General features: G+C 43.3%; 2 protein-coding genes across 7 annotated transcripts in view; both read right to left on the bottom strand.

Moving 5' to 3' along the window:
• Positions 1 to 3,887, bottom strand: part of si:ch211-284o19.8 (protein lifeguard 1) — a 31,678-nt gene extending 27,791 nt beyond the window's left edge. For 2 of the 6 annotated variants that reach the window (XM_034614659.1, XM_034614658.1), the window contains exons 1-5: positions 3,812 to 3,887; positions 3,614 to 3,620; positions 2,277 to 2,549; positions 1,431 to 1,631; positions 117 to 245 (exon numbers count right to left, since the gene is read on the bottom strand). In XM_034614659.1, coding sequence (XP_034470550.1) covers positions 117 to 245; positions 1,431 to 1,631; positions 2,277 to 2,537 — 591 coding nt within the window. In that variant the 5' untranslated portion in view covers positions 2,538 to 2,549; positions 3,614 to 3,620; positions 3,812 to 3,887. Of the gene's footprint in view, positions 1 to 116; positions 246 to 1,430; positions 1,632 to 2,276; positions 2,550 to 2,835; positions 3,107 to 3,613; positions 3,621 to 3,811 lie in introns of those variants that run through there. The other 4 variants (XM_034614655.1, XM_034614656.1, XM_034614657.1 and 1 more) reach the window with 4 other exon arrangements.
• A 570-nt stretch (positions 3,888 to 4,457) lies between these two features.
• On the bottom strand, positions 4,458 to 12,142 carry zgc:66427 (uncharacterized protein LOC406256 homolog). Its single transcript, XM_034614660.1, has 5 exons — positions 11,332 to 12,142; positions 10,010 to 10,105; positions 9,677 to 9,782; positions 8,117 to 8,217; positions 4,458 to 7,165 (listed from the first exon to the last, which is right to left on the bottom strand). The coding sequence occupies exons 1-4, from the start codon at positions 11,858 to 11,860 to the stop codon at positions 8,160 to 8,162; spliced, it is 789 nt and encodes a 262-aa protein (XP_034470551.1). The 5' UTR covers positions 11,861 to 12,142; the 3' UTR covers positions 4,458 to 7,165; positions 8,117 to 8,159.
• Positions 12,143 to 12,470: the final 328 nt, after the last annotated feature.

The raw sequence follows: 12,470 nt of genomic DNA, 5'->3' as shown, positions 1-12,470 counted from the left end.
CTGAAAACAAAACAATTTCATTTACTTCATTAAGTGATTTTATTGATCTTATTGAAAGTGTTGAAAACCACCGGTAGATTTTGAAACAGCTCCTCAGCTGAGCCTGCCTGACTAACCTGTGCTGAGAAAGCGATGATTGCCACAGTAATCGCCAGCGTCACTCCCATCGTGATGACCACAACTTCGGTGTCATAGAACGAGGCCATGGTTCCCACCATGTACGAGAAGCTCAGGGTGACCACAACCTGTCGGCACGAAATGCAACACACACACTGTTTTAGTTTTGTTTCAAGTAATAGTGATAATAGAAACCCACATTTAGCTGCAGACATGTTTTTATCAACCAGACCAGACGGTGGGTTTGTTCTCGGAAGCTCTGCAGAGAAACCAAACAGGAAGAGACTGCTCTACTTCAACATCCCAACAAAACCTCAGCGGCTCAGTGAGAACTCAGATGGAAACCGAACAAGAACAAGTAATGACACACGCCAAGAGAGGTTTATATAGTCTGTAAATAAAGATGGACGACATGACGGCTCCCTAAAAGTGAAGCCAGAGCGTCTCGATCACCGCCTAGTGGCTGACTGCAGTACAGGTCATAAATCCTGCCTCCTCCATGTTAGCAGATGACATGTGAACCGTCAAACCATTTTTATTTATGAAAGATGGTTTCTGTCATTTGAAGTGGTTCTTCTCACACTGAGTGTTCATGTTTCTGATGAGTTTGGTTTTAATTAGTTATTTGATGATAGAGAAATTGGTTGAAATGTCCCCGGTCCCCGTGTGTCCCACATCAGTGACGATTGATCAGATGTGTCCTGACTGTACTGGACTTTACTGAAATATGTTCCATGTACACTTTCATAAAAGGAATGATTCAATATGTTTACTCTGATTTGGGTGGTTTTACAGTAAAGGATGTTTATTGAGACACATTTATCTGTGGTGCAACGTGAGCGAGCTTCACGTTACATCATATTTCACTTCTCTTTCCAGGATGTGACTTTGTTTCTCGTCAAAACATTTACTGTTTCAATTATTATCATGAAATATGGGTTTACTGCTTGTTAGATATTACCGATTTATTTACATAGCACATTAAAAACAGCAGGAGTTGGAGTATGGATAAATAGAAACTAGAATTAAAATTAAATCCAAAAGAAAGTGTATTGAGAGACACAGAAGATAAGTTAAAAGTAAATAAGATAAAATAATTAACAGAATCTTGCGACAGAATTAAAACAAGAATGAATTTAGGACTTTAAATTAGATTTAAAATTATCGATAATGGGACAGAAACTATTCCAGAGCTTGAAGGAAGCAACAGAGGAAACCTGATCTTGAGTTTTAGGACGACAAAGGAGGAGAACATTTTAATAATGATGGGAACGTCACAATAAAATTGAACAACAACTGTGTTTCTGACTCACCAGGCCCACGACGTTCCAAGGGTACAGACGTCTGAAGGATTTGCAGAAGGCGAGGGTGATGGCGACCACGCCAAAGATGATGACGGAGCTGAGGAAGACCCACAGGTTGTCCTGCACCGCGTCTTTCACCACGCTGGAGAAGGTGAACACACACACCACACTGAAGGTGAAGACCAGCTGCAGAGTCAGGATGCTGAACACCTGAGAATCGAGAGGAGCTTTATTAATAAATCAGCTGCAGTGAAAGGTCGTTAAAAGAAGTTAAACCCAAAATTGTATGAATTCTTGATGCAGGCATTGGATGAGTCATGGTACTGTACCATGCTGGAGAAAAACACTTATACACGGTATGTAAGTGTATCAATGACATAAATAAAATGATTTATTAAAGTTTTTAAAAAGGAAAGAATGATTTTTGACCATTCAGGAAAAGGAAAACACTTTTTATTTCCAAGCATTTGCTAAACGGATCAAACAACTTATCCAGAAAGAGTTTGGTGACCTCAGGTGAAACCCTCCTGGACTAGAAGGATGCACTGATTGGACTATTTCCTCTCGCTGCACCAATTCAACAACACTGACTCTGGTCTATTTCTCAGGTCGCGTGTGTCTACGATTGATTGTTTCCTCTCAGATTCATTTATTTTAATATCTTTTACAGACCAGAGGAGTTGAGTCTGTTAGTTTACACACAGCAACTAGTATCTTGGAAGCATCTGTCAATCATCTTTAAATCCCTGGAATTTCTACTTCAACCTCTGAGGAGGGTTTGAACCCAAAACGTACTGTAAAAACATATTTCACGCAGTTTAGCAGTGATCAGTTTATAAATCACCCAAAACTCACCTTTCTGACAAACCCTCTCCTCACCAGCTTGTCGTCAAAAGCAGACGAGTCTATGGGGGGGGTCGTGTCTGACTGGATTTCTGGGAGAATGTCCTGAAACGACTCGTACACAGGGGCAGGCTGACTGATGCAGGTCGTCTCAGTCTTGGTTGGACAGTACATTACTGGGACTGTGGAGTAGGCCGGAGGTGGCTGCTGGTGGTAGGAGTATGGAGGAGGTGGTGGAGGTGAGGACTTTTCTGGGTCTGATGCGTCTGACATTGTGGAGGAGCCTGAGATCCAAAGACACAGTTCAGTCACTTCAGAATCAGAATCAAGGTTTTCACACACAGAGAGTTTGCTTTGCAGTTTTGGTTCATTGCAATAAACTCAGAAAGTAGAAAAATAAGGGTGAAGATAAAGCAAATTCAAAACCAAGTACTTAAATAAATCATCTGAACGACTGAAATGGAAACTTTCCTCAACAAAATCAAACAAATCCGCATGTAAATCCCAAAAAGAATTCATTTTGTTGGGATCTAATACAAAGAAAAGTCTCAGAGAACATTTAAAAACTCACCTAAATGATTGATTATCCTGGTAGTTGCTGATAAATTTAGATTATTCGTCTAATTATCTAATGGTCTGGTCCGTGTCAGCCGGACCCAACACAAGGTTGGTAGACACTGCGGTTGATTGTCAAGATGGGGAATGTTGTAGCTTCAGAAACTCCGTCCTGTTCATGGTTGTTTAGATCAGCTGTGATGTTTCAACCAGACTTGCTGCCGACTTGTTGCTCAAGAGCAGAATTAACATTAGGAAGTAAAACTGGAGTCGTGGGAACACTTCTCCTGTGCTCAGCAAACATTTGATGTGAAACACTTTTACATGACTTCACACACAAGGTGCATCTACCCAGCAGTAATTCAGTTTTATAAAATCTTTACTGCAGATAAACCTGGTAGGATGAACACAAAGTTCTGCACCATAGACTGTTTATAAAATATGTTGAATTCAAACATTTTGTTTTGTATTTTGCTTTCAAAGACATTTCAGTGATGTTATGTCGACCCACTCAGTTTTGTCTCAGCAGGTAGCGACACAGCGAATAGAGACGCGTTTCCTCGTCTAGACTTTTCAGGCACAGCCTCCTGAATTTAAATGAGTTTTAAAAAACTCCATCGTTACTTAAAATTATTCTCTGCGCACCTTCTTCCTCTGTTTACCAAAATCACAAACACACACAAATATCTGATGCATTATTCAGTTTGATTAGATACAAGAAGCAAGAGAGCCTCACATACTAAATTCAATAGGTTACAATTTCTTTTGTTTTACCCTCAGTGGTTTCTAATATACTGAGGTCTGCATAACAGACACATCTGCTGCCAGAGATCTCACAACTTTAAAACTACACTAACTGGATGAACAGATAAAAGTGGATGATTAAGAAATTAATCTCTGCTGTCGTGTTGAATTATACAAGGAACTAAAAGTAGGATTATTTGTTTTAACTGCTTTAGTTCCATGATAGAGAATAAAGAGAAGGATCTTACCTTTTCTGCTGGTCACACTTGTGTCAAGAGGTCTGTGTTGTGTGAGGAGGCTCTGCAATAAGAACTTGTGTGTGTGTGTGTGTTATTTATTCTATCAGCCCGTGGTTCAGCATTTCACTTCCTGATTGTGTGAGAAAAACAAAAGTTTGGAAACTGGAAAGTCCACCGTTACCTCAGACCTGGTTAGAGGATGGTGAAGTCTGGAGATTTACAGGAATCCACAAACACAATCTAATAGTCTGGACAATAAAAAGTAAAGCGTGTGGTACATATATATTGTGATTGTCATTTTCACAGGTGTTTAATTAGCAGGATTACGCAAAAAAAACTATACTTAAAGGAAAAACGTGAAACTTGGTGGAAGGAAAGAAGCCATTAAAATTTGGTGTGGATCCATATCAAGGATCAGATCCTAAATCTTTTTTTTTTTAAATCACATTCTTTAACACTGAAAAGGGAGAAAAGTACAGTTTGTCAACTACTAAACTAAATAGGTGACAATTTAATTAAGTTATTTAATAACATTTATGAGATAATTCAATACTGCACAGTGTAATTTGTGTAATTTAAATTCTTCAAGGCGTCTTGCTTTAGGGTCTGAACGACACGTACGAACACGTCACCGACACAAAACAGACGTTGACGAAACATCTCTCACACATATTTATTGTAAAAAATACATATAAAAACCATTTCTGAGACATACAAAAGATTGGAGCTTAGAAACAGTATATTGAACAGACAAAGACCAAGCCATTTTTCTTGAATTGCATTACATATTTACAATTTAATAAATAAAATTCAATTTGTTTTTATTACCAGAGTAAAAGGCAGATTGTCCATATCTCGGAGGAGGGGGAGGGGGGGGGGGGGGGGGGGGGGGAATTGCAGATACTGCTGTGGTGGCTCTTTGAAAAAAAACATTCTCGTCCTCTAAAGCGTTGGTCTCAAAGCACAGGGCAGACAGGGGGGGGTGGGGTGGGGGGGAGGTCGGCGCCCTGTGATTTAAAACCGAGGAGTTTAGCGACATCTACACAAAACACCATCGTTGATTGGCGAGGAGCTGGTTTATTACACACAGAGCGTTTAGTTAGCATTGGTAAAAATTGAGGTATTGCACCACACAGCTTCAAGGGGGGTAAGAAAGTAAATGAGAGTAACGCGGGGTTTTAGATTGTCTGGTTTCTTTGTTTGTTTTTATATAAAACGACAACCAAACCACCACCAACCCCCCCGTCCCCCCCCCAAACACACACACACACACACACACACTCCCAGCCAAAGTATACAACATCATAACTTATCACCACAACAAATGTAACATCTAATGATCAATACACCTCATCCTCCGCACTCGCTCACACAATGCCCTCAATGCACAGACACACACTTTTGGCATCATTTTTCTAGTCTCCGATACAAAAAAAATTAAAGAGAGCAAACATGCACGGGGCTGCCCTCGAGTGGCGGGACGAGTCGTAGCACCTCAGACTGCAGGACACCAGGGATCAGAGAGGAAAGAGAACGAACCTGGGTGAACAAAGCAGCCAGTGGGAAACCTGTGCACCGGGCTGACCTCGAAACTGATCAATACGCGCCGTAGGAACGACCAGGACACATGGCACAGACTCGCCCTTTGAGCAGGCAGCAACAGCAATCAATTTTTTGTTCTTTCCCAGTTTCCCTCGGCCCGTGCTCGACCTGCAACCGGTCGGCATCTGCTGAGCAGCCTTATTGCCGGGGCTCCGCCGCAGCTCGGCCCCCGAAAACACTACAAACACCTGCTTGCACAAGAAAGTCCGTCACCAGGCAAAGGCAATCAGCACACACACAAAACAAGGCAAAGGAAAAGCCATCCAACACGTTAAGCAGTAATCATGATCATAATGTGATATCATATTTAAAAAAAGCTTTTTAAAAATAGGCGGGGTGGGGGTTGTGTAATTATTAACCATCAGCTGTCCATAGCCTGCAGTGTCGGGGAGAGAGGCAGATGCCACATGGTGTAAACATGCCCCCAAAAAATACATCCCTCAACCCGTCACTTTCATCCCCTCCCTCAATCTGGCTTTAATGGAGCCAGATGGCAGAACTGTCACTTGGGGTCCAGTCCAAAAAACCATCCGGACTGCGCCCCGGAGAGAACGGGGAGGGAGGGACGAGACGCTCAAACCGCTCTCAGAAGTAGAACAGGACCACGAGAGTCTCCCACACTTCGTACCAATGCCACATGAAACAGGAAGTTCGCTGGCATGACTGCTTTAAAATTTCAAAAGGTTAACCCGCTTCACCAAGCAGACTTCTGGGCAGTTTACAGTAAACACACACACACACACACACACACACACACACACTCACACTCGTGAATACACAAACATTCTTAGGACATTTCCTGTCCCTGGTCATCATTTGAACACACAGACGTACTCGCACACTCACAACCCAGACCTTATGTGGGGGAAATAAAAAATAAAAAAATCAGCCTTTGAGGGACAAAAGTGCTCAAATTGGTGCCAACACCAGCGCTGCTCTGACCCTATGGAACACCGACAACCTTCCCAAACACTCACCAAGTAGCAGCACGTTCAACTCAGCGCTTACTAACCACCTACGAGAAACTGACCTACTGAGAAAAAAAAAAAATAAAGAAACATTTAGCCCCCGAAAAGTTCCCCTGAAATGTTTACAGGTAATAGAAAACAGATAACACCAAGTCAACGGCAGCCCCCACTCACCAAAAACATCCCTCCACCTCCAGCCGGTTGAAAAATAAAGCAACGTTTATGTGGTTTAAACAGTTCACGCTTTCAGTGTGAGGTTGGTTCATTTGGGTTGAGCCGAGGAAAGAAAACATTCATCGGATGTACGACGTGGAACAATACTCGTTTTTTTGCAAAATACTTGATAAAATGACTGATCCCATTCGGAAGGGAGAAAAATACACAGGAGCATCCAGAGTCTCAGTCTCCATGTTCCTGCCCCAAGTTCAACATCTGTCTGGGGCACGCTCCATCATTCTGGTGGGATATTATGGAGTTGATGCATTTTTTTTTCAAGCCAAGTCCGTGAATTAAAAAAAGAAACCCCCTCCACTTCTGTTTCCACAAGGGTCCACAGATTAGACCAAGCAGCTGTTTTCTTTTTTTGTTGTTGGAGTTTGGCTTGAAATGGTCTAGACCAAGTTCAAATGGACTGATCCGAATGGAGAGCATCGGCTGTCACGCGCCGTAGCCCCCCTGCTGTGATCTTCTGTTTTCCACTCAAATATGGGTCTGCGTCTGAGAGGGACTGGGGGCGTTTTATTATTCAATAACACATCTTTATTGGGATTCTATTAGGATTCAGTGTAGTCTCCTGTAAAGGTGGAAAAAAGGAAGAGAGCGACGATTAGACAAAGTACTGCATATTGTAAAGAATGTAGTTAAACATAGTCTGCAACAGAACATTCATGTTTTATAGTCACATCAGAGGACGTCACCTTGAATTGTGGGAAATTCTGGCCGACATTGATTGAGAACGTTAATGACAGATTAATTATCATTCCTTAATTGCGGCTGTAGTCACTCTAGTGTGTTGCTCTGACGTGAAATAGTATAAACAGGTCCTCTGGTAATATATAAAACCTGTTGCTATGGATACTGAACCACTTGACATTGATGCACTAATCCTGCAGCTCACAGCTGAATGATGTGTTTACAGTGGATGTACAATAAAATGGACAGGCTTATGAGACTCAGTACTTTACACATTATCGACTGACGGAATGAAAACTGGACTGAAATGTATTTTAAAATTTCATAAAGTTATTTTTCTATATTTAAGTTATTTTTTAACTTAAATAAGTTAGTTATTTTTCTTTATTTAAGTAATTTTTGTTAACCAGACAGCTACTTAAAATATATAAATAGGAAACAGTATAAAATGATTAAACACTAGATAAAGAACTGTGCAATATGAATGATAGATATTTACAATTTGACGTATGTACAATATGACCGCTATCGGGAACAAAAAGTTGTTCCAGTTCTGATCTTTAAAACCAGCCATGAGGTAATCATGAGTGATAACATCCACATTTTTTTATGCCGTAGCTTGAAGATTCCACTTTGATCAAATTGATTATAATAATGCTTGTGGCTTGATTGATGACTCATCTCGGTTTGCTGTGAAAAAAGCACTCGATCGACTCCAATGACCTTTTGTTTAGATTCTAGATTATGTAACAGCAACTCTTTTTTATTCACAACCCCTGTGCTTCGTCTACAGCAGCACAGCGTTCGTTCAGCGAGTCGGACGTGTGCGTACCTGAGTCGGGTTGGTCACTGTGCAGGAACATGTGACCGGGGAGTCAATCGAAGGGATGCTCGGGGCAGCAGGGCTTCACTTTGGACCAGGAATCAATGCAGCTGCAGGGAGAGAGAGAGATCAGACATGAGGACACTGAGATGATTTATTTTTGATTAAGTCGTGTTAATTAACATGTGAAAACCTCAGCGGTAGATTTTCGCTCGTGGCGTCTCCCACCAGGATTGAGCCACTTACTGACAATATGACGTAACACTAAACTTGATCATTAAAATGAGCTGTGAACAAGTTTAAATACTAATATGGAAATGAAACCGCAGGTCAACGAACGAATAACTGGCCAAACAAACTAGTCATTTACAAGTTGCAGCTTCTAAAGTGGGACGACGTGTTGCCGTGTATCACAGTTTGTAATTATTTTTCAACCGTCACTGTTTTGTCTCCGAAATTCCTCGGCTTCTCCAAATCTGTGTTGCTCGACTGGATGGGTCAGAATGTCAGAGTCAAAAGGACAAAGCTAAAAAACTGACACCGTGCATCTCTGTGAAAAGGAAAAGATCGAAGTGTTGTGAGGACTGGTTCACGCAAAAAATCTACTTCAGCTGCAATTTGATTTGCCAAAGTTTCCGCTTTCTCTCCGCTGGTTATTCATCAGAGTTAAACGTGACGTATGCTTTCACTGTCAGGGGGAAGTTGTTAAGTGTGGAACTGATGGATTAAAAAATTAATCTGCACTTACAACTCTGACAGAATACATAATACATCTTTAAAATGATAGATGAACTAATCTTGGTAACTTTCAGGCCTCAGCAGGGACTGAACTGTAATTACGGGGAAAAGAAAAGACTTCTCAGAAGTTGGGGAAACAAAATGAGAATGACTTGCATGTATAATAAATGGGCTGAAACATGTATAAACACCTTTGGTCCTTTAATAACTCGATTGGTAATTTCTTTTCTTTCAGGCTGAGGTTGCGTAACTCTTTGTGACGCGCCTTAATAAATGATGCGTCTGTTTTCACAGTTGTGAAAGAACAGAACGGCCACAACAAGAGTTCACAGTTGTGAAATCTCTGTTTGCAAATATTCACATCATTTACTTGTAAAAATAAACTGGTACAAGGACGGAAACACAAGCAAAGTTTATTTTCTTTTGCTACATAAAGTGAACAGAGTTTTCCTCTTATGCCGAACTTAGCGGTCTCATCTCATGTTTAACAGAATGATCCTCGATGGCGGCGCCTCCTTAGTGGTTATCATGAAAACTTTTGAGAGCATTTTATCATAGAAAAGAACGAGTCTCTTTTCCCCATATGTGAAACGGAACAAATCAACTTCTGCTTCCTTGTTTTTCTACCTTAACCTGGTCACCACACTTTCTCAGATCAAGAAATCTTTATCTGAGCTTAACACATTTTCCCACCGTGTGCAGAGCAAAGAACACGTGTCCATGTTCTTCTTTGCATGACTAAAAGAACACGTTTAAGAACACGTGCTGTGTGTTTTACCCTCCTCTTCTCTGTCTGTCTGGTTCATGGTAATGTGAACGGAGCTCTGTTACCTCTTATGGTAGACGCAGAGGCAAGCCAGCCTGGCGATGGTCTCTCCCTGGACCAGATCCTCCAAACAGATGGAGCACTCTCCACTGTCTTTACTTAGCACATCCGCTGTAAACACAAACACACACACACACACACACACACACACACACACACACACACACACACACACACACACACACACACACACACACACACACACACACACACACACACACACACACACACACACACACACACACACACACACAAAGCCACCATGAGCGTTTCCAGCTTTTAAAAATACATAAATGAATCACACAGCAACTGGTGCGTGTCTGTGATGTGACACTTACTATTGTACGGTAGGGGAGGAGACGTGAGGCAGCTCAACAGGTGATCCTCGATCCGACCCCCGGGGAAAGGCTTCGAGCAGAAAGGACAACGGATATCTGCACAGAGCAGAGACACGGGAGAGTTTAATGCCTTGTGTCACACAGCGAAGCATAAATGATGGATGCTGCTCACATCACATTTAAACACAAGTGCTGTGTTTGGACATCTAGATGACACGAAGCGAGGAGCAGACCGAAACACAAGCAGGACGTGTAGAAGGACGTTCTCTCGTCGTGGAGAGGATGTGAATGGGTTTTAACTTTGAGTGGAAGTGACCCAGGATAGTTGGAAGCTTTATTTGACTTGCATGCAAATCAGTGACTCTGGCCCGGGCCGCCCCCTGAACGGGACAGACAGGCAGAAGCGATGCCTTGCTGCCCTACATTCTCCTCCATCTATGAACTGCTGCCAGCAGCGAGCCCGCATGGGAAGTTGTGACCCATTTCCCCACACTTGCTAGAGGGCTGGCCCGGGAAGCCCTCTTCTGCACTGTGACTGTGTTTTGGCTCAGGAAAAAAAAAAAAAAGTCACGTCTCTCTCTGTGTGTGTGTGAGAGCATCTGACACACAAACAACCAAGCACCCACTTTCACTTCCTCTGCAAACCCTTGTTCCCATTTTTTGATGCACTTCAAGGAAGCAGCGGTCAGTTGCTTGTGTTTTGAACTCGCAGGCTGCAGAAGCACCGTAGACAGGCCCCCGAGACATGAAAGAGGGAGCGTGTCATCACTTCCAGTTGTGATGCCACAGCTCGGCCTCGTACAAAAGGGCCTCTTGATGATTTCAGGGAGCATGCGAGCACGAGAAAAGAGATAATCTCCTCAGGAATGTAAATTCCACATGTAATCCATTTTAATTTCAGACTGGGTAGACTGAGTGGTTTTACACCGGGAGATGTTTAGATGCAGAAGCAGATTAAACACCCACAACTATATTTGCTTTAACTTTTAAAGTCCTTTTTCTCTGAACCCACGTCACTCTTTCCTATTTCCTGCTGCTATTTTATCATCTGTCTGATTTAAGCATCATCTGTCATATACCCCAGATGCCGTCACACATTTTGATGCTGCTGATGCAACGAGTTATTTCCTTTTTGCTCATGTTGCCAAGATGTGACACATCCAGGACTTTCCGAGCAGCCGCGGCCGAACGTGTCCCCGGACACGAGCTGCTTTCATTTTCACCCAAACAGCTACTGATGGACACCAGGCACATATGGTGTAAAGTGTTTAAAATGTCACGTATAAACAGAACCAGTGCGCTGTGTTGCTGTGTTAACTTACTGCCATGGCGGTTGTTAACGCGGTACAGGCCGATCCATGCCTCTGACACCGGCCGCTGGTGCGTGCCCCGGACCCGGGCGGATCTTGCGCCAACGCTGCGGCCCGAAGAGTGCCGATTCCCGGGCAGCCGCTCGGAAAAAGTGCGGTGGGGCGTGCGGCCTGTCTCCTCCCCGGGCTGATGCTCCGCGTCGACGGGAGCCTCCGGGCTCGTGTTGCCGTCTTCCTCGGGTTTCCCCTCGCTGCTGTTGTCGTCCGCGGGGGACGCCTGGCTGATGCCGGAGGACGGGATGCTGTGGTGGTCGGCGGGGCTGCCGTCGGCGCTCGCCCCGTGCTGCCCCAGGTCCGAGTCGCTGCCCTCCTCCGATCGGCTCCGGTTGGCCTCCGTGTCCTCGAAGCTTCCGGAGAAGTCCACCATGAGGCTGGTGGGTCTGGCGAGGCGGGGTCGCCGGTAGGAGTCCCGCTTGGTGCCATCTTTTCCGAAAGCGGAGGGCGCCGGGTCTTCCTGGAGGCGACTGGCTCGGGTGCCCATCTCTAGCGGGGAGCTAGTTCAGCGGTTAGCCGCGCTGCTGCTTCCTCAAACCACCGCGAAACCAGGCGGGCGAGTTCACCTCCAAACGTCCCCGAAACTTTCCGGTGTTCGGGCGCGAACTGTGGCGGGTAAAGACCCGTCCAGACACCGAGCGGCTCGGGGCAGATGTTCGTGGTTTCGACGGAGAATCTCCGGCCTCAGTTCGTCTTGACTCTCCACATTTTCTTCTTTTTTTTTTTTTGACGTGACCGATGTCGCTGCTGCAGCGGAAATACTGAGCTCAGCTTCCTCCTGTGCGTCATGTACCTATCGTTACGGTAGCGTCATCAACCGACCCACCAGCTGCTCAATAAAAATAGATCAAATCTAAACATTAAAAATTAAACACAAAAATTAAACAAGGAAAAATTCTTATCACGAAACTACAGAGAAATCTAAACATGAAACAATCGTATATCTAAACGTTAAACAATGAAAAATCTAAACACGAGACTATTAAAATATCGAAATATGAAACAATAAACAAATCTAAACATTTAAGTATTTAAATCATGAAAAATATAAAACATTAAATTCAAACATGAAACTATTATCATAATAGATACAAATC

The sequence above is a fragment of the Hippoglossus hippoglossus genome, chromosome 17 (genome assembly GCF_009819705.1).
Source record: "Hippoglossus hippoglossus isolate fHipHip1 chromosome 17, fHipHip1.pri, whole genome shotgun sequence".
NCBI classification, from domain to species: Eukaryota; Metazoa; Chordata; class Actinopteri; order Pleuronectiformes; family Pleuronectidae; genus Hippoglossus; species Hippoglossus hippoglossus.
The sequence above is the reverse complement of the archived record's forward strand: the minus strand, read 5'-3'. Positions and strand labels throughout refer to the sequence as shown.